The sequence below is a fragment of the Amblyraja radiata genome, chromosome 1 (assembly GCF_010909765.2).
Source record: "Amblyraja radiata isolate CabotCenter1 chromosome 1, sAmbRad1.1.pri, whole genome shotgun sequence".
In the NCBI taxonomy this organism is placed as follows: Eukaryota; Metazoa; Chordata; class Chondrichthyes; order Rajiformes; family Rajidae; genus Amblyraja; species Amblyraja radiata.
In genome coordinates this window covers 170,057,632-170,083,440 of record NC_045956.1, presented here as the reverse complement: position 1 = coordinate 170,083,440, position 25,809 = coordinate 170,057,632, and the positions used below count along the sequence as shown (strand labels likewise).

Genomic DNA, 25,809 nt, shown 5'->3' with positions numbered 1-25,809 from the left:
CTATACATGATTATAATCAAGCTGTCCAGTGAACAGATAAACAGAATAAAGTGAATAACGTTTAGTGCAAGATAAAGTCCAGTAAGGTCAGATTAAAGATTGTCCAAATGAGATAGATGGTAGGTCAGTACTGCTCTCCAGTTGGCAGTAGAATGGTTCAGTTGCCTGATATCAGCTGGGAAGAAACTGACCCTGATCTGGAGGTATATGTTTTCAAACCTCACCTGAAGGGAAAGGGGAAAAGGGGGGAGTATCGGGGGTGAGACTCGCCCTTGTTTATGAAGGTGGCCTTGCTGAGACAGCGTGACATGTACATGGAGTCGATGGAAGAGGGATTGGCTTGCGTGATGGTCTGGGCTACGTCCACAACTCTCTGCAATTTCTTTGCTGTCTGCTGTTTTACATAGCGCCTCATTCAGTAGACAAAAGCAACTAACAGCCCCCTTTCCCCTCTTCTGCACCAAGTTCTAAACATCTCATGAAACAGCCTAAGCATTAACTCAAGTATTACATAGATATTATGGGGCCCTTCTTCAGACTGATGAAAAAGGGACCCAACCCAAGAATCACATATTCATGTTCTCTGGGATTAGGAGTTATTCCAGCATTTTGTCATTCCTTGGTAAACTAGCACGGGCAGTTCATTGTTTCTGCATTAACTAAGTTGTATTCTGTATTCATCATTCAGCCAATTTCAAGTTGTCCATCAAAAAATAACATTACCAAGAGAAGGAAATGTTTTTCCAAGTGGTACACATGATAATCAATTAAACTAAAGCTTGGCTTTATGTTTCTCCTTTGAAAAATGTCCGTCTCATTTGCTGCTTACCTGGTACCAGTTACCCGCTTGTAATTATCCTTGGAGTAAACAGCAAGAATACTGACTCCTGATCCAATGTTCACCAGTAATAATGGATACGGATTATCCAAAGCACATGTCATTTTTTGACATCTTTCTGGATCAGTTGGCTGCTGAAAGTAGTAGCACTCCGCACATCCATTGAAGCCCATTGCGTCGATATACATCATTCCATGGATAAGGCAGTCAAGTTCATCCAGTTTTCGAAGCTGCAGATTAGCAATCTATAACGTTTTACACAAAGCCAGATTCAATATTAAGTAACAGTTATAGCAGGCATTCAACCAAAGCTTTTCATTCATTATCCAATTTTAAATTGTTAAATTTATATATTTCATTTTCTCCAAAGTTCTAATATAAACAAACTCAGTCACCATCTAAATCTACCAGAAAAATAACCAAGTCTAAACACATTTTCTATTTACACCCGTGGAACAGAAAGCCTACTGAAGACTTCTCAAATTAAACCTTACTGCCAAGTAAGGAAAGAAACTCAAAACATATTTCAAATTAATTAGTTCTTTCTCACCTGCCTGCTCCAGTGCAAGTATCATCTGCTCAGAAGTGAAAGTTACAGATCCGCCCCAGTTTACTAGCATCTGCCTAATATATAGCCGGTACACATGAACAAGCATTTAGGAGACCCAAGGAATGGATTTGTTATCCGTCGCGTGGCTGCAGGCAACTGTTCTTGGAACTAGCTAGAATATTTCCACAATGAACCCAAGAAAAACGTTCTAGTTAACACAACTCTATGTCAATGTCAGTGTTGTTAATCTTAATTGGAGACACAACTTCCAACTAGGAGCAGTATCCATTTTAAAACAGTCAAAAATATTTATTTGCAATAAGCAAACCAATGGACACTACATTTTTATTGTTATGGAACAAATCATATGCAGAATAAAATCTTCTGAATTAAGTTACTTGGCTATTCCACGGACTTCAGTGGAATCAAAATATTGTAATGTCAAATACATATCCAAAGAAGGCAGACATAAAATGCTGGAGTAACTCAGCAGGTGAGGCAGCATCTTTGGAGAGATGTTTCAGGTCTAGACCCTTCTTCAGACTGATGTCAGGGGAGGGGGCGGGACAAAGGTAGAATGTTGTCAGAGACAGTGAGACTAGTGGGAGAACTGGAAAGGGGAAGGATGTGGAGAGAGAGAAAGCAAGGGCTATCTGAAGTTAGAGAAGTCAATGTTCATACGTCTTGGGTGTAAACTAGCCAAGAGAAATATGAGGTGCTGTTCCTCCGATTTGTGCTGGGCCTCACTCCAACAATGGACAGAAAAATCCAAAGAAAGCAGATATTTTCCGTTTTATTTCAGCTCAAACTACATAACTAAGTTAATATTTATTTCAAATTCATCGTGTTTACTCCACAATCATGGCTGATCAATCTTTCCCTCTAAACCCCATTCTCCTGCCTTCTCCCCATAACCTTTGATACCTTAACTAATCAAGTAAATCTAATATACTTTTGAAAATAATTGAATGGAGGACAAGAGAGGACAGATCAGAATCAAATCTTATTTAACAGACATCCTGCAAATGTAAACATGTTCATTCATGACAAAAACAGTAATATAACAAAACTCATAACTAGCAAGTCATTGCAAGCAAACATGACCATAAATGTTTGTTCTTTAGAATATGCCAGAAGCACAAGGTTAATTGAAACTCAAGACAAAAGGATTGAGAACAGGCCAAACTTATGGTACTAGAACTTCAGCTTGTAAATTCTAGTATGGACTGGTAGGTCTCTTATCATATTTTATTATCACTCAGATCATTGCATTGTATTTAGTGAATTTTGGAAAGATTCTCTTCATTTTCCAAAATTTTAAAAAGTAATTGAATTGTATCATAGCATTTAAAGTCACACCTGTTAGATGTCAAACTAAAAATTCAAAAAATAGTATGTTGAATGGACTAACTTGACCAATGTCCTTAGAGATTAAATTGTTAAGCTCCTGTTTCATACAAGTACAGAACAAACATAATGATAGATAAAAACTTAGCAAGAGAAATAACTCCTAAATTATTTTACTAAATATACAGCTAACACTATTTTTTCAACTATTGCAGTACAATTAACCAATATGGCATTCTTCCAAATGAAATCCATTTTTTTTTTAAAGTAGGAAGCTCATAATTGGTGCATGTTTTTTCCCTAGAATTTCTGAAAATTCACATAACCATAGGCCCATTCATTAAGGAGAAAATCCGATTTAAAAAAGGGGACATGACATAAGACTGGCAGATGAACATAAAATGGTAATTTTAAAATGGGGTGAACAGACTACAGTTACTGGAATGTCGAGTGTAAAACAAAGCGCTGAAGGAATTCAGCAGCCCAGGCAGCATCTATGGAGGTAAATGGACAGAGGTTTTGGGTTGGGACTCGTCTTCCGATAGAGTGGAGAAGAAAAAGTTGTTAAAGAGGAACGAGAGGTATTTTATAAACAATAAATTTAATCAACCTCCTAAAATTCCATTCTTACACTAATTTATACGGACGAATCGATGAAGCCAATGATTTTTAAGCTAAATGATTAAACAACTAGTTCTCCAGTCTGCAGGATAACATTTACTTCAAGCAGAGATGGTCACACATCTTTTAGCATCCGATCGACCACCCAAGAATCGTAATCCCCACTTAAAAAATCTCTAAGGCAGAAACTGATTTGTCAATTAAAGTTTCCAGACTAACTTGCTGCCTTTTTATGAGCTAAAGACATGAAACAAGCAAGTAGATTATTACCACACGCTCTAGATTTTGGTCAGCAAAAATCAAAATATACATACTGTTCGTAGGTCTGGTTCAAATTTGTATGCTCCACCTCCAGTGGCACAGAGAGTTGTGTGCAAACTTGAGAAGTGTTTGGCCTTTCCCATCTGAATAAAAGCTGGCATGTTCTGTGTGGGAAATCTTATGAAATGCAAATTCCCTTTGTGTCCACAAATTGTCAAATCCTTCAGTTCAAGATGCACATCACGAATCCCTGTTGATCCATAAGCCACGTTAGAAGTCAAATATTTTCGTATGCTTCTCAGGTTTTCCACTTCCTCTTGCTCTTCCTCAGTAGTAATGTCTTTTGGCTCAAAGTAAACCAGTTTCACCAAAGTCCCACCAATATCCATGCCAAACCATGGAAAGGCTATTAAAGAAAATAAAGGCAACATTTCTAATCAGAGAAAAATCATAAACATGGTATTCCTGCTCAAACACAAGCAATAAGGACGTGAATTTGACTCTTCAAGGCTTCATCCAACGTTCGAAACCATGGTTATTTTCTATGCTAGCACCATTTCCCCACATTTTTTTGCACATCACTTGAATCTTAATCAATCAGCAATCAACCAATCTGTTTTAGGTGATGTTTCCACTATAGAAACTTCCAAAGATACACAGCACAAGAGTGCTCCTTCTTTCCTAAATGGATTACCCCATAATCTGAAAATGGTTTTGACTCCTCAGTGGAAGAAAAGATCTGTGCATCCAGTTTGTCATGCCATGTCAGAAATAACAGAAGATGATAGCAAAACTCAGCAAGTCACAGCAGTATGGAAAGAGAAAGAGTTAGTTTCCCTCATCAGAAGGAATGATCCCTTATCAGAACTGGGATGATGTGACAAACAAGGCAGTATCAATCTACAGGGAAAGGTGGATAGGATAAAGGCAATATCTCTGGCAGCAAGACCAGGTTTGGCATGGTCACCAAGTTCACAGGGGAAGTTATGGAGAGAGAGCATGGTCGATTCCCAGCTTTTAAGGATAAACAGTTAGTGAGAGCACAGAGGAATAGTCGAGCTACAGAAGACATGAAATTCCTCACGCACATTGGGCCATGTTACAATGATGCCACAGGCAACAGACAAGAGAAGAGCGAGCATGAGAAGAGGAACAGGAAGCTCAGGACGATTCCTGTGGACTGAACAGTTGTGTGCCTCAAAGCTGCCACCCAATCTGTATTTGGTTTCTCCAATGTAAAAAAAACATTATTGTGAACACTGGATGCAGTACACCAGATTGGAAGTGCAAGAAATTACAGTATTCTTCATCTGGAAGGACTGTTTGGATCCCTAGATGGTGGAGAGGAAAGATGTGGAAATCTCATGGCTGCATGGTATATTTGCCTCAAGGGGAGTAATTAGTAGGGCTCGAGGAGAAGACAAGAGTCATAAAAGGAATCATGTGTGATGAGGGCAAAGACTTAAGAGGCAGAAAACTCTGAAGATGCTGTTGGCCAGCTTTTAAATGCAGTGAAGAGGAAGTCATGATTCAGGGAACGAGGTGCTATCTTGAGCCACGTATGTGGAAAGTAAATTTTGGAGCAAATAGAAAAATTGGGAGAATCCTTAAATGGAGGCAGGGTTGGAGACAGTATAGTTAGGACCGCAAAGTAAACCTGCCTGGTTCCCGTACAAAAGAGGATGCGCTCCAGCTCCTCCAATGACAGACCGGCGGCGCTGACTTCACACATCATGAAGTCCCTGGAGAGACTTACCAAACAAAGATGGGGGTTGAGGACAATATCATCCACCTGCTCCAACGTTCCTATGCTCACCTGGATAAGCCGAGAAGCACTGAGAGTCATGTTTTTTTAACTTCTCTCCGGCCTGTACTGCTAGGGAGCAAACTGACAAAGATGCATGTGGATGCTCCATTGGTGTCCTGGTTCACCAATTACCTGACTGGATGACAATATGTCAGGCTACAGAACTATGTATCGGACATGATAGTGGGCCCCACAGGGGACGGTCTTCTCTCCCTTCCTGTTCACGATCTACAACTCAGACCTCAGATATAACTCGGACTCCTGCCACCTAAAGTTTTCAGATGACTCTGCAATTGTGGGCTGCATCAGTGAGGGGAGGGAAGCTGAATACAGAGGTGTAGACAACGACTTTGTTGAGAGGTGTGGGCTGAATCACCTGCAGCTCAACACCGACAAGACTAAGGAGTTAGTGGTGGGCTTTAGGAGATTCCCATCTCCATCAATGGTGTAGATGTGCTGTTTACCAGGGAGTACAAACACCTTGGAGTGTACCTTGATAGTAAACTGGACTGCTGAGGCCCTGTACAAGAAGGGACAGAGCCAGTTGTACTTTTTAAGAAGGCACCACTCTTTCAATGTCTGCAGTAAGATGCTGCAGATGTTCTACCAATCGGTGGTACCCAGTGCCACCTTCTTCGCTGCCGTGTGCGGGGGCAGGAGGGCGAAAGCCACAGACGCCAATAGCATTAACAAACTCATCAGGAAGGCTGGGTCTGTCCTGTGGGCGGAGTTGGACTCAAGGGAGGTGGTCTGGGAAGGGAGGATGCTCCTCAAACTACGGAGCATCTTGGACACCCCCTCCATGACACAATGGTCAACCTGAGGAGTACCTTCAGAAACAGATTGGTTCCACCAAGAAGCAGTACAGAACACCACAGGAGACCCTTCTTCCCTGTGGCTATCATAGAAACATAGAAAATAGGTGCAGGAGTAGGCCATTCGACCCTTCGAGCCTGCACCGCCATTCAATATGATCATGGTTGATCATCCAACTCAGTATCCTGTACCTGCCTTCTCTCCATACCCCCTGATCCCTTTAGCCACAAGGGCCACATCTAACTCCCTCTTAAATATAGCCAATGAACTGGCCTCAACTACCTTCTGCGGGAGAGAAATCCAGAGATTCACCACTCTGTGTGAAAAATGTTTTCCTCATCTCGGTCCTAAAAGATTCCCCCCTTATCCTTAAACTGTGACCCCTTGTTCTGGACTTCCCCAACATCGGGAACAATCTTCCTGCATCTATCAAACTGCACTCCTTCTCCCCTTCTGTCGTGGGGTAAACTGACCCCCTCCGCCCACCCCAGCCCCCTCCGCAATTTTTGCACATCCCCAATCCTTTCCACTAGTCGTTTTAATTTGTGTTTTATTACTGTTGGCAGATCAATTTCCCTCCTGGGATAAAGACAGTTCTATTGTATCGTAAGCATTAGCCAAAATGGAGAGATCCAGACCCAGAAGGAAAGAGGCAGATGGACAATGTGAAGGCAAGAGGACATTATGAAAGCAGAAGCACAATGGAAATTTAGTTTAGTTTAGAGATACAGTGCAGAAACAGGCCCTTTAGCCCACTGAGTCCACAACGAACAGCGATCTGCGCATACTAACGCTATCCTACACACACAAGGGACAATTTACAATTTCACCAAGCCAATTTACCTACAAACCTGTACATCTTTGGAGTGTGGGAGGAAACCGGAGATCATTATGACCTTGCACGGACTAACCTGGTGAGCTTCTAGCTCCAAAATATATAACAGTCTGGGGAGATGGATGGGGAGGAGACACGGCTCAGCGGTGCGGCGATCGTTCGACAGGGGGAGCCAGTGTCACACAAAGCTGATCTGGAACACTGAAGCTTTGGTTCACCCAGCAGGGGAGAGGTGGGCAGGGAGGAGGGAGAGATGAGATCACAGGGCAGGGGCAATCAAGGGGAGTTGGGTGCTGGGGGGGGGCAAGGAATAGCGCTGGGAAAGTAGCGGTGAAGATTGAGGGATTGAATGAGGGCATAAACAACAGGGAGGGAGAAGAAGATGATTGAAAGATTGGGATAAGAACACAATAAGCAATGGGGCAGTGTACACTCGGTGGGCCGAATGGTCTGTTTCTGTGCTGGATCTCTTCATAGAGGCACCAGGCCCCTCAAGCCATTCAATATGATCACAGATTATCTCACGCCTCAACTCCTCAATAGAGCAAGAGGAGAGAGTGGCAGGATAAAGAGGCTGGTGGGGGGAAGAGGGAGGAAAGAGGGAAAGAGAGGTGAAAGGGCCAGGAAGGAGATGCAAGGGTGAGGGTGCAATGGAGTGACAGGGTAAGAGAGTCAGGAGGGTATAGAATAAGGAGAGGTCAGGGGGAGTGGGGTGGGGGGAAAGAGAGAGACAGACAGAAGAGGAACCAAGGAGGGCAGTTTGAGTCAGAGAGTGGTGAATGTTTAATCAGAGGGTGGTGAATCTGTGGAATTCTTTGCCGCAGAGGGCAGTGGAGGCCAAGTGGAGGGAAAAAGCCAGAACGGGGTACTGATTTTGGATGATCATATTGAATGGCGGTGCTGGCTCAAAGGGCCGATTGGCCTACTCCTGCACCTATTTTCTATTTTTCAATGCAAATCAGTGGATATATTTATGGCAGAGATAGATTTTTGATTAGTACAGGTGTCGGAGGTTATTGCGAGAAGGGAGAAGAATGGGGTTACGAGGGAGAGATAGATCAGCCATGATTAAATGGCAGAGTAGACTTGATTGGCCGAATTCTATTCCTATCACTTATGGTCCCGGAGAAATCCCACGCAGGTCACGGGGAGAACATACAAACTCCGTACAGACAAGCACCCACAGTCAGGATCGCACCTGGGTCTCTGGCGTTGTAAGGCAGCAACTCTATCGCTGTGCCGCCATGCTAGTTGGCAGTGAGGAAATTAAGTCTCCACTAGTATTGGAAATAGCACCAATGCAATTGAGTTACCAGCAATTAAAGGTGAAACACACCCCCCTCACACGAGGAGTGAAACATACCGCATGAACCTCAAAGACCATCATAGCTTGACCCCATAATTCCTATAATAATCCCTTCACCTTCGATCTTTTGATCTTCGTGGAGTTGAAGTTGCTCAATGAGTGGACCGCTCAGCAAAAAAATTAACTTTGAGATATATATACAGATTCAGAATGTAGACAGTCTACTTGATCCTGCTTCATGCACCAAATTCATCATCTTTAATACTTGTCTGATGAATCTTTGCAGAAATCTATGGAAATTGCATATTTTGTTTTTTGGTGATGTAAAATATCCACACACTATACTATGTGCTAAGATTATTCATTTCATCAATTCTAGTGATTGTTATTTATATTATTGAAGGCAAATTAAGAGTCTTCAGTATATACTCAGGTGAGAGTTTGTACATATTTCTTGAAAAATGCCCAAATGGTAAGTATAAAATGGCTGGTCATAGGGCAGCAGAACAGTGGAGTTGCTGCCTTACAGCATCAGAGATCCCAGTTCAATCCTTACCATGTGTGCTGTTTGTACATTCTCCCCCTGACCTACTTGTGTTTTTTCTGGATCTCCGGTTTTCAACCACACGCCAAATATGTACAGGTTTGTAGGTTAATTGACTTGGTAAAATTGTAAAACAAACGAAAATTAGAAAATATATGCTCTAGTGTTTTTAGCTGAAATACTAAAGGGTAAAGATTCTAAGTTCATGAAATTCCAAAGACAGTGAAGAAAATGTCTTCCTTCCACTCTTTCCAACCTTGCTCCAACACCCCCATTTTATCAATTACACAAAGAAGATGTATCCATTTTCACGCATTAGATTCCATGTAATGATGTCTATTGCATTCCCTTGTGCTTAATAATCATCATTGTTGACAAAAATGAATGGAAAACTGAAGTCAGAATTAACTTTACCAGGGACGACAGATGGCACAATGGGCTAAGTGTTCGGCTGGCGACCGGAAGGTAGCCGGTTCGAATCCCACTTGGAGTGCATACTGTCGTTGTGTCCTTGGGCAAGACACTTCACCCACCTTTGCCTGTGTGTGAATGTGTGTGAGTGATTGGTGGTGGTCGGAGGGGCCGTAGGCGCAGGTTAGCAGCCACGCTTCCGTCAGTCTGCCCCAGGGCAGCTGTGGCTACAGAAGTAGCTCACCACCACCGAGTGTGACTGAGGAATGTATGAATAATGCGATGTAAAGCGCCTTGAGTATTCTAGAAAGGCGCTATATAAATCCCATCCATTATTATTATTATTACCATGAAGTGAATTCAAAATTGCTCAAACGTTAACTGATTACAGGGAGATCTGATAATGGACATGTATTGAACATAATTCACAACAGGAATTAATTTTTACATTTTGGCCAGCCATTCAACAAAAAACAGGATTAATTCCGAATAATATATGAACAAAGATTTCAAAACGAGCCCAGGTAATGAAAATAAAACTGAAAATGACAATATTGTGTTATGGATCACCAACCTGCTCATCATAGTTTTGATGTACTTAGATTTTAATCACACGGAATAGCCCATTCAATTGCAAATGTTGGAAAACGTATTTAGGATGATAGGTGAACCAATTAGATTCAAACATTCAAACAATGAAAAAAAAAATATTCCCATATCAAAGCAATATCTAGAATGGGTCAAAGACAAATATTGTAAGTTGGAAACATGGGTATTTGGATCAGCAAGCACGACAAATTGTAAACCTACTGGCACATTCTAGCTGGCAATTACTGTTCTATCACCGGAATAAAAACAGAAAATGGTAGAAATATTCAGGAACTCAAGTATCATCTTGATAAAAACAATTTACGTTTCAGACCTTTGTGCCATTTCTCCCTTGAGATGCTGCTTTAACAAGACAGTGCATTTCAGTGTTTTCTGTTATACATGAGTATATAAGTTGGGAGGTTATGTTGCAGTTGTATAAGACGTTAGAATATTGTGCTCAGTTCTGGCCACCATATTACAGAAAATATGTTGTCAAGCTGGAAAGGGTACACCATACAGATAATAAATCTGACAGGCAGGTTTGCCGCTGCTACACGGGTGGTTTTAAACTGAATAAAGAGGGTGGGGGTGTCAAATGGGATAGTCGAGGATGGAGTTAAAGGGAAAGTGTTTTTCTTAGTTTCTTGGTCCTCCAAAATATTCCAAATGGAATTTAAACTGGAGGTTTCTTAAATGTGTGAGCGAAGAGACAGAGGGGTGTAAAATGAGGGTAGAAGCAATAGGTAGCAAGGTGAAAAGTAAAAGTGGCAGGCAGACAAATCCAGGGCAAAAATCAAAAAGGGCCACTTTTCAAGATAATTGTATAAGGGGTAAGAGTGTTGTAAAAACAAGCCTGAAGGCTTTGTGTCTCAATGCAAGGAGCATTCGTAATAAGGTGGATGAGTTGAATGTGCAGATAGCTATTAATGACTATGATATAGTTGGGATCACGGAGACATGGCTCCAGGGTGACCAAGGCTGGGAGCTGAACATCCAGGGATATTCAATATTCAGGAGGGATAGACAGAAAGGAAAAGGAGGTGGGGTAGCATTGCTGGTTAGAGAGGAGATTAACGCAATAGAAAGGAAGGACATTAGCTTGGAGGATGTGGAATCGATATGGGTAGAGCTGCGAAACACTAAGGGCAGAAAACGCTAGTGGGTGTTGTGTACAGGCCACCTAACAGTAGTAGTGGAGTTAGGGATGGCATCAAACAGGAAATTAGAAATGCGTGCAACAAAGGTAAAACAGTTATAATGGGTGACTTCAATCTACATATAGATTGGGTGAATCAAATTGGCAAGGGAGCTGAGGAAGAGGATTTCTTGGAATGTATGCGGGATAGTTTTCTAAACCAACATGTAGAGGAACCAACAAGAGAGCAGGCTATTCTAGACTGGGTATTGAGTAATGAGGAAGGGTTAGTTAGCAGTCTTGTTGTGCGTGGCCCTTTGGGCAAGAGTGACCATAATATGGTTGAATTCTTCATTAGGATGGAGAGTGACATTGTTAATTCAGAAACAAGGGTCCTGAACTTAAAGAAAGGTAACTTTGAGGGTATGAGACATGAATTGGCCAAGATAGACTGGCAATTGATTCTTAAAGGGTTGACGGTGGATATGCGATGGAAGGCATTTAAAGACTGCATGGATGAACTACGACAATTGTTCATCCCAGTTTGGCAAAAGAATAAATCAGTGAAGGTAGTGCATCCGTGGATAACAAGGGAAATCAGGGATAGTATCAAAACAAAAGATGAAGCATACAAATTAGCCAGAAAAAGCAGCATACCAGAGGACTGGGAGAAATTCAGAGTCCAGCAGAGGAGGACATACCCCATAATTAGGAAAGGGAAAATAGATTATGAAAGAAAACTGGCAGGGAACATAAAAACTGACTGCAAAAGTTTTTATAGATATGTGAAGAGAAAAAGATTAGTTAAAACAAATGTAGGTTCCTTGCAGTCAGAAACAGGTGAATTGATCATGGGTAACAAGGACATGGCAGACCAATTGAATAACTACTTTGGTTCTGTCTTCACTAAGGAAGACATAAATAATCTGCCGGAAATAGCAGGGGACCGGGGATAAAATGAGATGGAGGAACTGAGTGAAATCCAGGTTAGCCAGGAAGTGGTGTTAGGTAAATTGAATGGATTAAAGGCCGATAAATCCCCAGGGCCGGATAGGCTGCATCCCAGAGTACTTAAGGAAGTAGCCCCAGAAATAGTGGATGCATTAGTGATAATTTTTCAAAACTCTTTAGATTCTGGAGTAGTTCCTGAGGATTGGAGGGGAGGTAATGTAACCCCACTTATTAAAAAGGGAGGGAGAGAGAAAACGGAGAATTACAGACCAGTTAGTCTAACATCAGTAGTGGGGAAACTGCTAGAATAAGTTATTAAAGATGGGATAGCAGCACATTTGGAAAGTGGAGAAATCATTGGACAAAGTCAACATGGATTTATGAAAGGTAAATCATGTCTGACGAATCTTATAGAATTTTTCGAGGATGTAACTAGTTGAGTGGATAAGGGAGAACCAGTGGATGTGTTATATCTGGACTTTCAGAAGACTTTCGACAAGGTCCCACATAAGAGATTAGTATACAAACTTAAAGCACACGGTATTGGGGGTTCAGTATTGATGTGGATAGAGAACTGGCTGGCAGACAGGAAGCAAAGAGTAGGAGTAAACGGGTCCTTTTCACAATGGCAGGCAGTGACTAGTGGGGTACCGCAAGGCTCAGTGCTGGGACCCCAGCTATTTACAATATATATTAATGATTTGGACGAGGGAATTGAATGCAACATCTCCAAGTTTGCGGATGACACGAAGCTGGGGGGCAGTGTTAGCTGTGAGGATGATGCTAGGAGGCTGCAAGGTGACTTGGATAGGCTGGGTGAATGGGCAAATGCATGGCAGATGCAGTATAATGCGGATAAATGTGAGGTTATCCACTTTGGTGGCAAAAACAGGAAAGTAGACTATTATCTGAATGGTGGCCGATTAGGAAAAGGGGAGATGCAACGAGACCTGGGTGTCATGGTACACCAGTCATTGAAAGTAGGCATGCAGGTGCAGCAGGCAGTGAAGAAAGCGAATGGTATGTTAGCATTCATAGCAAAAGGATTTGAGTATAGGAGCAGGGAGGTTCTACTGCAGTTGTACAGGGTCTTGGTGAGACCACACCTGGAGTATTACGTACAGTTTTGGTCTCCTAATCTGAGGAAAGACATTCTTACCATAGAGGGAGTACAGAGAAGGTTCACCAGACTGATTCCTGGGATGTCAGGACTTTCATATGAAGAAAGACTGGATAGACTCGGCTTGTACTCGCTAGAATTTAGAAGATTGAGGGAGGATCTTATAGAAACTTAAAAAATTCTTGTGGGGTTGGACAGGCTAGATGCAGGAAGATTGTTCCCGATGTTGGGGAAGTCCAGAAGAAGGGGTCACAGTTTAAGGATAAGGGGGGAAATCTTTTAGGACCGAGATGAAGAAAACATTTTTTACACAGAGAGTGGTGAATCTCTGGAATTCTCTGCCACAGAAGGTAGTTGAGGCCTTCTCTGTTGGTTTAAATCGTCTCTTGCCCAGAGTAGTTGAGGCCAGTTCATTGGCTATATTTAAGAGGGAGTTAGATGTGGCCCTTGTGGCTAAAGGGATCAGGGGGTATGGAGAGAAGGCAGGTACAGGATACTGAGTTGGATGATCAACCATGATCATATTGAATGGCGGTGCAGGCTCGAAGGGCCGAATGGCCTACTCCTGCACCTATTTTCTATGTTTCTATGTAATAGGTGACGTTTCAGGTCGCGACATCACCCATTCCTTTTCTCCAGAGATGCTGCCTGTCCCGCTGAGTTAATCCATCATTTTTTGTCTACTTCGATTTAAACCAGCATATGCAGTTCTTTCCTACACAGGGTACAGAGAAGATTCATGAGGATGTTTCCAGGACTAGAGGGTCTAGGGAGAGGTTAAGTAGGCTGGGACTCTATTCCCTGGAACTCAGGAGGATGAGGGGTGATCTTATAGAGGTGTATAAAAACATGAGAGGAATAGATCGGGTAGATGCACAGTCTCTTGCCCAGAGTAGGTGAATTAAGGACCGTGGGACATAGGTTGTTAGGTTGTCAGAGCAATCTCATTTTAACCATCCATTCTTTCCATGCTGTTCTCTCTCACATGCTCATCAATTCAACCCCAAATCTCCCACACCAACCAACAGTTCGGCTATTTGGCTGCTGTAAATCACCCCAACAACCAGTCCATCGTTCGGATATGGGATAAACATGAGCACAGGGGAAAAGTGCAAACTTCTCAGAGTACATAAAACCCGGGTTGTTGGAATTACAAGCAACAACTAAGCAATCTGAGCTTCAAGAATGCATTTCTGCCCATTTCATCTTTACTATAATTTGAGATAAAAAATCCAACAAAGCTGATATAAAATGACTACGGAGACAGATTTCTGACCATTTACAACCCTTTACATTAGGAAACATTACCTTTGTTCCCAATGACATACCCCATATCCTTTTCTTTCCCCACCCCCCATCAGTCTGAAGAAGGGTTTCGGCCCGAAACGTCGCCTATTTCCTTCGCTCCATAGATGCTGCTGCACCCGCTGAGTTCCTCCAGCAATTTTGTGTACCTTCGATATTCCAGCATCTGCAGTTCCCTTTTGAACACGACATACCCCATATGCCTGGTCTTATCAATGGAACATAGATTTTCTTCACTAAACACCATAAGAAAATTTTGATTATTACTATTAATCAGTTTTCCTCACTCAACTTCCTACATAATTAAGACATTATTGACTGTAGATTAAATCTAGTCTGCTGAAGAATCAAGGTTCATAACAGCACCTGTCCTTCCCTCCCCAGATGCCTGACCTGCTGAGTTCCTCCTGCACTGTTTTGATCTTCAAAATTCCCCAGCCTTCAATGGTTTTGAACTTCTGCTTCCACATCCTTAAATATGGGTATCAAAATTATGATTCCAGTTACAAAACAAGAACACCCCCCCCCCCCCCCATATCACACAGTGAAATGCAAGATAACTACTCCAAAAACATTTTTTTTTAAAACAAAGATGATGGAGCACTTATCCCTAATGTGCTTTTAGACTGCCTGAACAAAATAATTGGAATATATGAGTAAGAGGGACAGTAAACTGAAATAAATTCATATGTGGCATCAAGACCCTCCACCACCCCTCTCTCATCACCCATTCAGTCTCGCCAGCAAACCAACCCCACACACCAAACACACCCCCATGCCTGGGCATCCCGCCACCCTGAACCACCACCTCAGACACACCTGAAGAAGGCTCTCGACCCGAAACGTCACCGATTCCTTCGCTCCATAGATGCTGCCTCACCCGCTGAGTTTCTCCAGCATTTTTGTCTAACTCAGGCACATCGGACCCTACCCCCGGGCACCCACCCACCAGCACCACGAACACCCACCTACATCACCTCACCCCACTCAAGCAACCTCGGGCATCCCGGACCCCCCTCCCCTGAACATCCACAGACCCCACAGAACAGGCTCCACGAACATCCACCCACGGGCACCCGACCTTCATGTATTCCATGTACCACCCACCCCCACCTCATACACCCAGGACCCCAACCCACAGCAACCCAGCTTCCATTGAACCACTCGCGTCCAGGCACCCCAGACACCTGTACCAGCCCCCCCCCCCCCCCACCCCCACCCCACAAACTCGGGCACTCAAGACCCAAGATCCCACTCACGGGCACCCACCCACCTTGAACCTGCCCTTCGTTAACCTGAACACCCACCCACAGTCACCCCAAACACCCACCGTCACCCCGAACACCCACACACAGTCACCCCAAACACCCACACACAGTCACCCCAAACACCCACACACAGTCACCCCAAACACCCAGTCACCCCGAACACCCAGTCACCCCGAACACCCACACAGTCACCCCGAACACCCACACAGTCACCCCGAACACCCAGTCACCCCGAACACACAGTCACCCCGAACACCCAGTCACCCCGAACACCCACACAGTCACCCCAAACACCCAGTCACCCCGAACACCCAGTCACCCCGAACACCCACAGTCACCCCGAACACCCAGTCACCCCGAACACCCACACAGTCACCCCAAACACCCACACAGTCACCCCGAACACCCACACAGTCACCCCGAACACCCACACAGGGGGTTCACGCCCCATTGAATAATCACACCCCCAGGCACCGCAAACACCCAACCCCCCTGAACCACCGTAGCCCCCCCCCCCCATCAGGATTCCCTCCCCCACTCAGTCCCACGACCCAGGCGCCGGTCCCTCGGACACTCACGGGGTCTGTTCTTCTTGGCCGATTCCCGGCGCTGCTGCAGTTGTTGTTGTTGTTGTTGCTGCGGCTGCCAGTTGCTGCTGTTGCCCGGCACCGTGTCCTTGCCTCCAGCTGCTCGGCCCGGTTGGAGGCCGGATCCCGGCGCCGGCTTGTGTGGAGGGAGGGGAGCCGGCGGCCGGTCCGCGGCCCCGCATTGCTCTTCACCCTCCTGACTCCCGACGCCGCCGCCGCCATGGTAACCGTTGACCACCGGCTCGCTGTCCATCGCTGGGCTGGTCCGGTCCGGTCCCCGCCGCCGCCGTCAAGCTGCAGCGGAAGTGTAGGATGAGTTAAGCAGCAGCAGCCGCCAGCTGGGTGGCCACTGGCCCGCCGGCCATTACCCTCCGTCACCGCCTCCGCCTCCGCCTCCGCCTCCGTCACCGCCCCATCGACCACGCACCGGCCCTCCACCGGAAACGGAAGGTGACTGACAGCCCCTTCATCCAATCAGCGCCCGGGACAGGCCGCGCCCCCACCAATCAGAACAAGGGGGCGGGTTCATCTTGCTGTAAAACCACACAATAAACAACTTTAAACGCCACGTGCGGGTTTTTAAGACGGCAAACACGCAAACCTAATGACAGCTGGTGGCGGGGACCTCTCCCAACGGTGAAAACCTAAGGTGAAATTGCTTTAAAACACGGTTTTGTTATCACCGCGCTGCCGCTCCGGATGTTGCTTGTGATTGACGCTCGGGGGAACCAATAGTGAGGCCCGGTCCCGGCCCCTCGCGCCGCTTCCCAGCCAATCAGCGGGCGGAGTGGAGCGGAGTGGGCGGGTGCTGCCGATCACCGTCGGGCAACCGTCGTCATGGAGGCGCCTGTGGTCCCGGTAATGGTCGTGTCGGGGCCGTGTAGTGCAGCGCAGCGCAGCGCAGCGTCGTGTCTTGTAGTGTAGTGCAGCGCAGCGTCGTGTCGGGGCCGTGTAGTGCAGCGCAGCGTCGTGTCGGGGCCGTGTCGTGTAGTGCAGCGTCGTGTCGTGTAGTGCAGCGTCGTGTCGTGTAGTGAGGTGCAGCGTCGTGTAGTGTAGTGCAGCGTCGTGTAGTGTAGTGCAGTGTCGTGTAGTGTAGTGCAGCGCAGTGTCGTGTAGTGCAGCGCAGTGTCGTGTAGTGTAGTGCAGCGCAGTGTCGTGTAGTGTAGTGCAGCGCAGTGTCGTGTAGTGTAGTGCAGCGCAGCGTAGTGTAGTGTAGTGCAGCGCAGTGTCGTGTAGTGTAGTGCAGCGCAGTGTCGTGTAGTGTGGTGCAGCGCAGTGTCGTGTAGTGTGGTGCAGCGTCGTGTCTTGTCTTGTAGTGTAGTGCAGCGCAGCGCCTGGGGCGCAGGGGAAGGTGAACACCCGGCGATGGGGGCGAAGCGGATGATGTCAGGGGCGTTGGTTGACCAGGGTGGGGGCGGGACGACACGATGGCGATCAGCTGATCTGCGGATCTGCGGCTGCAGCAGCAACGGCGCCGTCCGGCTGCTTCCTCTGTCCCCTCCATGTCCATCCACCCCGCACAGAGCTCCTCTCCCCCCTTACACCACCTCCTCTCTCCCCCTTACACCACCTCCTCTCCCCCCTTACACCACCCCCTCTTCCCCCATCCCATTCCCTGCACTTACATCGACTCCCCCCCGCCCCCATCTCTTACATCCCCTCCCATAACATCCACTCCCTCCCACCCATCCACTCCATTCCTTGCACTTGCATCCCTTCCACTCCCCCATTCCCTCTACTCCCCCTTCATTCCATCCCTCACATCGCCCCACTCCCACATCATTCCCTCGCCCTATCCTTTACACCCTCCACTCCCCCCACACATCCCTTGCATGCCCTATCCTTTATATCCCTCCACTCCCCCACCCATCCCTTACATCCCCTCGACTAATCCCATCCCCTCCTCCACTACCCCATCCCTTCCACTCCCCCACCCATTCCTTACATCCCTTCCACTCCCCATCCCCTCCCCTTACATGACCTCCACTCCCTCACCCCACCCCCTCCACTCCCACCTTACATCCCTAACATCACCTCCAATCGCCCCACCCATCCTTTACATGCCCACCACTACCACATCCCATCCGTTACATCCCCTTCACTCCCCCCGCCCAAACCGTACACCCCCTGTATTTATATCCACTCACCCCACCCATCTCCTCACTCCCTCCTCACATCCCACCCCTTGCATCCCCTCCAATTATATCCTCTCCATTTCCCCCTCCCCTTACATCCTTTCCCCTTATTTTTTCCTCTCGTTCCACTCCCATCCTTTCCTGTCCCATCCCCTCTCCTTCCATCCTTTTTCCAGTGGTATCTTCTAGTCCTGGCAGGCAGCACCCATTCCAGGCAAGGCCGATCTGTAATGGTGCCACCGGACTGCCAGAATGAGTTTGAAAGGTCCCTGACCCGAAATGTTGCTTGTCAATTCCCTAATGTTCATTAGTTATAAGACCCTCCACAGATGCTGTCTGACCCACGGTTACTCTAGCATTTTGTGTTTTGCTCAAGATTCTGTCATTAAAGATTTAATAGGAACCTGAGAGGTTCAAAAACAGGGTGGTGAGTGTACAGAACGAGCTGCCAGAGGAGGTAGTTGAGCCAGGTACTATCACAACTGTTAAGAAACATTTAGATAGGCACATGGATTGGATAAAGGTTTAGTAGGATATGGGCCAATCGCAGGCAGCTGGGACTAGTAGATGGGACATGTTGGCTGTTGTGAGCAAGTTGGGGTGAGGGGCCTGTTTCCATGCTGTATGATTATCTGCAGTTCCTTGTGTTGTGGAAAGATTCAGCAGCTTTGAAACCCATTCCTTAGACAACCCCACATTCAGATATAGATTTACGCATAGGTTTAAGGGCATAGACTCATACCCATGGCACATATCCCTCCAAACATTTCCTTTCCATTTGGTGCTGCCAGTATGAAGTTTGCATGTAAATAAAGTGCTCAAAAAGACTTTTGGCACATTGGCCTTCATCAGTCAGTGTATTGTGTATCGAAGTTGGGAGGTCATGTTGCAGTTGTATAAGACGTTGGTGAGATTGCGTTTAGAATATTGTGGTCAGTTCTGGGCTCCATGTTACAGGAAAAGATATTGTCAAGCTTGAAAGGGTTCAGAAAAGATTTACAAGGATGTTGCCAGGACTAGAGGGTGTGGGCTGTAGGGAGAGGTTGAGTCGGCTGGGTCTCCATTCCTTGGAGCGCAGGAGGATGAGGGGTGATCTTATAGAGGTGTACAAAATCATGAGGGGATTAAGTCGGGTAGATGCACAGAGATTCTTGCCCAAAGTAGGGGAATCGAGGACCAGAGAACATAGGTTCCAGGTGAAGGGGAAAAGATATAATAGGAACCCGAGGGGTAATTTTTTCCACACAGAGGGTGGTGGGTGTATGGAACAAGCTGCCAGAGAAGGTAGTTGAGGTTGGGACTATCCCATCGTTTTGTAAACAATTAGACTGGTACATGGATAGGACAGGTTTGGAGGGATATGGAACAAGCGCAGGCAGGTGGGACTAGTGTAGCTGGAACACGTTGGCCGCTGTGGGCAAGTTGGGCCGAAGGGCCTGTTTCCACACTGTATCAGTATGACTATGTTATTCCAGACAATAAAACATAACAACTTCTGTGGTTAGAGATCTGAAATAAGAAGGAAATGCTAAATATATCCACCATGCCAGGTAATATTCACAGCAGACGTCACCACAGCTGCCGCTGACCGCATTGTGTTGATATTCTACAAGATCGGCCTGGAAAAGACCTGAACAATGATAATGGAACGAGCGGAACATGATGCCAAGTTAAACTAATGTTTGCCTGCACATAATCCATGTCCCTCCTTTCCCTGTATATCCATGTGCCCATCCAAAAGGTTCTTAAATGCCACAATTGTATCTGTCGCCACTACAGTCCCTGGCAGCATGTTTCGGGCACCAACCACTGTTTGTGTATAAAATTTGCCCCACACATGTTCTGTAAACTTTGCCCCTCTCACCTTAAAGCTATGCCCTCTAATATTTGACATTTCCACCTTGGGGGAAAAAGGTTCTGACTGTGTCCTATTTGTATCTTTCATAATTCTACAGAGATTTATTTAGAGCAGATTTGAAGGGGTATTTTTTTCACTCGGGGGATCATGCAGGTCTGGGACATGATGGAGGCAGAAATACTATTCATATTTCATAAGATCCTGGCGAAGAGCTTCCTGTTTAACAAATCGTTTAGAAGACTGGATTCCCAGCAACGGTGGCCTCCCTCCCTAATCAATTGAAATCTTAACCTTAAATTTTTTTATCCTTAAGAGGATTAAAAGGTAAATGAGGGACTTTGGGATGGAAGATCAAAGGAGGGGAAGGAGCAGGATGATGGGAAGGGTGAGAGATAGTGAAAGAAATAAGAGCACGGCGGGGTCGTTAGTTTTTAACCGCAGTGGTTCTATACTTAGCTGAATGTCCCACACACGGCTCCTCACAACAACACTGATTGTTTCTCCTTATCCATTAATGTCCCAGAGATTGATCATTGAGGTGGATTATGGCAGCTGCAATAAATTTGTTTTTGTGCTTATTGGATATGGTTATTGCTCTTCTAGGTATTTTTGTTGTCATTCTTCCCTCCCTCTCTCAGTTTAGTACTGACATGCCCTAATGAAATATTATGCAATTTACTTTACCAAACAAGTTTTATACACTTATAACATTCAGGGGAAACTGTTTTGTGCCAAGCGCCTTCCAACAAATCTCTTTTGAACTTCTTGGCGCAGCGATAGAGTTGCTGCCTTATGCCAGCAGAGACACAAGTTTGATCCTGACTACAGATGCTGTCTGTATAGAGCTTGTATGTTCTCCCTGTGACCACGTGGATTTTCTCTGGGTGCTCCAGTTTCCTCGCACACTCTAAAGACTTATAGGTTAACTGGCTTCTATACATTGTAAAAATTGTCCCTAGCATGTATGAAAGTGCTAGTGTACGGGGTGATCACTGATCAGCGCAGACGCAGTGGGCTGAAAGGCGTGTTTCCACGCTGTATCTAAAGTCTGAAGTCTAAACTAATGACCCATGAACAAAGTAGCAATAATGAAGATAGTTTGAAGACATGTACTCACCGCAATCATAATTATTTACTGGATTAACCCAACCCAGTCCTCCACTTCAACTTCAGATTTGTGTTGTATGGTATCAGAAGGCAGATCGGTAACAGTAGCTGGAGGCATATGAACCATTTTCTCTGCCATTGATAATGTATCTAAAAGTGAAAGAATAAATAATCAAGGGATATGGGGAGAAGGCAGGCACGGTTACTGATTAGACATAGAAACATAGAAAAATAAGTGCAGGAGTAGGCCATTCGGCTCTTCGAGCCTGCATCGCCATTCAATATGATCATGGCTGATCATCCACCTCAGATTGTGGATGATCAGCCATGATCACAATGAATGGTGGTGCTGGCTCGAAGGGCCAAATGACCACCTCCTGCATCGATTTTCTATAACCAGGAACATAAATCACAACCATTAGTTCACTGGACCTCACCAATGACACTGCCTCAGTTGAAAAAAAAGCAATCCATTTAAAGAACGGTCATGGATGTGTAGTAAATGTTGCCCTTGCCAGCAGTCCCAACATTTTGTGAATAAATAAGTTAACATATTTTGAATTCTCTGGTGTTACAGTTAAGCTACTCTGCCTGTTAAATAAATGCAAATATTGAGTATAAAAAAATATCTTGTGTTTTATTATCCTTCATCCAACTGACGTGGAACACACTAATTTCTTCCACTGTCTCCCACATTTCTGGTCATCCTGCTCCTTTCCCCTCTTTAGTACACCCATGTCATGCCCCAAAGTCCCTCATTTTCCTTTTATCCTGCCCTGTTTCCCATTTCCCCTGTTGCCTTCCACGCATACCTCCTTACATCCCATACAGTACTTCAGCACTTTAAAGCCAATGACAAACTGCTGGAAGAATTGAGCAGGTCAAATAGTATCTGTGGAGTCTTAGGATTGCATTTTGGGTCAAGACATAAAATGCCTGATACATAAATCATTATTTTGCTTCCACAGCTGTTGTGTATCCTGCCGAGTTCTTCCAACAGTTTATCTCCAGCTCCAGATTCCAGCATCCACAGTCTCTGATATCTCAAAACAACGTGATATTCTTTTGAAGTAGAGATATCTCTGTATTGTGGGAAATGTGACCGCCAGTTTGCAAACAGCAATCAAGTCAATATTGTCATGTGCACATTTAACGAGGTATAGGTAAAAAAACAACTCGTTTTCAGCAACGTCACATGCACATAGATTTAAACAACACACAAAAACATAAATTATGCATAAATTCTTCATACAGGACCCATGCAGATGCTTCCAATGGTGGGGAGGGCTCCTTCTGTGATTAACTGGGCTGAGTCCACCACATCCCCGGGTCCTATGCAGACCAGCTGGCAGAGCTATTTACAGACATCTTAGAACCTCTAACTGACACAAAAGGCTGGAGTAACCTGTTGAGTTACTCCAGTAACTCTTCAGTCTTCAGTTTAAACCAGCATCTGTAGTTCCTCCTTACACATTTAGTCTCCAGCTATTCCATTCCAAGGTCCCCACCTGCTTCAGGATGACCACCATGATCCCGACGCTAAAGAAAAGTAAGATAGTGCGCCTTAATGACAATCGTCCATTGGATTTGACCTCCACCATCATTATGTGCTTCGAGAGACTGGTGATGATGCACATTAACTCCAGCCTCCCTGCCACCCTTGAGCCATTGCACTAGTTTAGTTTAGTTTATTGTCACATGTCACCGAGGTACAGTGAAAAGCTTATGTTGCCTACTATCCAGTCAGCAGAAAGCCATTTACAGTGTATAGATACATGATAAGGGATGTAAGGTAAAGCCAGCAAAGTCCGATCAACGGATCAAGGATAGTCACCAAAGTGGTAGACGGTTGTTCAGCACTGCTCTCTGGTTGTGGTAGGATGATTCAGTTGGCTGATAACAGCTCGGAAGAATCTGGTGGTGTGCATTTTCACACTCCTATACCTTTTGCCTGATGGGAGAGGGAGTGGCCAGGGTGCGACTCGTCCTTGATTATGCTGCTGACCATGCCGAGGCAGCGTGAGGTATAAATGGAGACAATAGAAGGGAGGTTGGCGCTGCAATTTTTTGCGGTCTTGGATGGAGCTGTTCCCAAACCAAGCTGTGATGCATCCTGATAAAATGCTTTCTATGGTGCATCTGTAGAAGTCGGTGAGAGTTGTCGGAGACATGCCAAACTTCCTAAGCCTTCTAAGAAAGTAGAGGTGTTGGTGTGCTTTCCTTGGTCGTTGTTTCAATATGGGTGGTTCAGGAGAAGTTGTTGGTGATATTGACTCCTAGGAATTTGAAGGTTTTCACCATTTCTACTTCGGCGCCAATCTTCCTTCAATGCAAACTGGGGTACCTCTTCGCTTCCTGAAGTCGATCACTATCTCCTTTGTCTTGCTGACATTGAGAGAAAGGTTGTTACTCAACACCAGGACACAAGGTTCTCGATCTCCTTCTATGCTCTGTCTCATGACTGTTACAACGGTCCACAGCATACACTATCTCCCTTACCCGAAACTCATCTCTGGAACACCTAGACAGCAGGACTCCTACGTTAAACTCCTATTCATCGACTGTGGCTCTGCCTTCAACATCATAATCCCATCCAAATATCTCCAAACTCCTAGATCAGGGAGTCGGCATCCCACTCTGTCACTGGATCTTCGACTTTTTGACCAACAGACCACAATCAGTGAGGATAGATGACAACACTTTCTCCACAATCATTCTCAACACGGTTGCCCCAGGAGGACGCGATCTCAGCTACTCCCTATATACTTATGGCTGTGCGGCCAAATTTGGCTCCTACTCCATCTACAAGTTTGCAGATTACACCACTGTGGTGGGCCAAATCATAAACAGTGAGGAGATGGAGTACAGTAAGGATTTAAGGAACTTAATAATATGGTGTCAGGACAACAACTCCTCCCTCAATGTCAGAAAGATGAAGGAGCTAGTTATCGATTTCAGGAAGCGTGGTCAGGCACATGCCCAACAGCATCAAGGTGCCAATGTGGAAATGGTTGAGAACTTTCCTTGGAGTTAATTCCACTAATGAACTGTCGTGGACCAAACACATTGAAGTCACAACCAAGAAGGCACACTAGCACCTCTACTTCCTCAGAAATAGAAATTTGGCATGTCTCCAGTGACTTACAAATTCCTATCATATGTATTAAAAGAAAGCATATATGTCGGATTGCAACTTAGCTTGATTTGGGAACAGTTCTGCCCAAGATCTCAAGAAATCCAGAGGGTTGGTATGTAGCCCAGTTCATCACCCAGCACAAACTCCCCACCATTGACTCTATCACCCTCCCAGCCTCCATATCCAATACATATCATCCAATATACCATTCCCGCCAGATCCAATGAAATCCCACCACCAGTCTCATCTTCCTCTCTTCCCCTCTCTGGTTTCCACCAGGACCACTCTCTTCACTACTCCTGGTCCACTCATTCCAACTGGCAATCTTCCCTACTGCTCCTTCTGAAACCGTAGGAGGTGCAACGCCTGTCCCTACCCAATCCTGCTTACCACTATTCATGCACTTAAATAGCCCTTTCATTTGAGGCAGAGGTTCACCTGCATCCCTTCCAACCTTGGCTACTGCGTTTGATGCTTGCTGTGTGGCATCTCTACATTGGAGAAATTGAACGTGGACTAAGCGACCATTTTACAGAGCACTGTTTCCATACTGGGCTTCTTTAGAATATCACGTCTTTCTCTGTTTTATCTCGGCCACAAACTCAGCAACTTTCTCACTCATAGCATTTGTGATCCTTTTCTTTGGTGAATATAGAACAGCACAACCTAAAAACAGGCCCTTCAGTCCATTAATGTCTGCGCTCAACATGATGCCAAGTTAAACTAATCTCCTCTGCCTGCATGTGAACTGTATATCTTTCCATTTCTTGCATATTCACATAGACACCAATTCTTACAACCTATATGCTATAAATCAAATAGAGTAAAAGCCCTTGAAACTAAATGAATTGCTGTCTCATAGAAAGTACACTTTGGAAATTGGGGAAAGTACACTTTGGAAATACACTTAGTATTACAGGTCATGGCACGTGTGTACCTTGGAGCAATGTATGTTCAGAAGCAATGAACCACTAATTACCCAACTTTAGGCAAATAAATAATAACACTATTAACTGAATGTATTTTGCAGTGTCTTAATTAGGAAGGATGGACCTCTTAATATGCCAATTTCACTTAACTTAACTCAATAGTTAGCCTATGTGCTTCTCCCAATCCTGGCTACAAACAAGGGAATAAATTACAAGCACCCTGTCATTTGATTTTAATCATTTCCTCCTTAATCTGATAATCTATGTAGTCTGAAGAAGGGTCTCTATCAAGGGAACACTATCAAATAGAACGCTAACTAATGTATGTGCAGCCGTGGAGAATGTCGGGAA

At 45.0% G+C, this 25,809-nt stretch overlaps 1 protein-coding gene across 2 annotated transcripts in view; it reads right to left on the bottom strand.

Moving 5' to 3' along the window:
* The window catches only part of LOC116982061 (pantothenate kinase 2, mitochondrial-like), a 33,132-nt gene extending 11,627 nt beyond the window's left edge, over window positions 1-21,505 (bottom strand). The window contains exons 1-3 of one of the 2 annotated variants that reach the window (XM_033035360.1): window positions 21,404-21,505; window positions 3,671-4,023; window positions 830-1,083 (exon numbers count right to left, since the gene is read on the bottom strand). In XM_033035360.1, the coding sequence (XP_032891251.1) occupies window positions 830-1,083; window positions 3,671-4,006 (590 nt within the window). In that variant the 5' untranslated portion in view covers window positions 4,007-4,023; window positions 21,404-21,505. Of the gene's footprint in view, window positions 1-829; window positions 1,084-3,670; window positions 4,024-16,284; window positions 16,695-21,403 lie in introns of those variants that run through there. The other variant, XM_033035351.1, reaches the window with a different exon arrangement.
* Window positions 21,506-25,809: the final 4,304 nt, after the last annotated feature.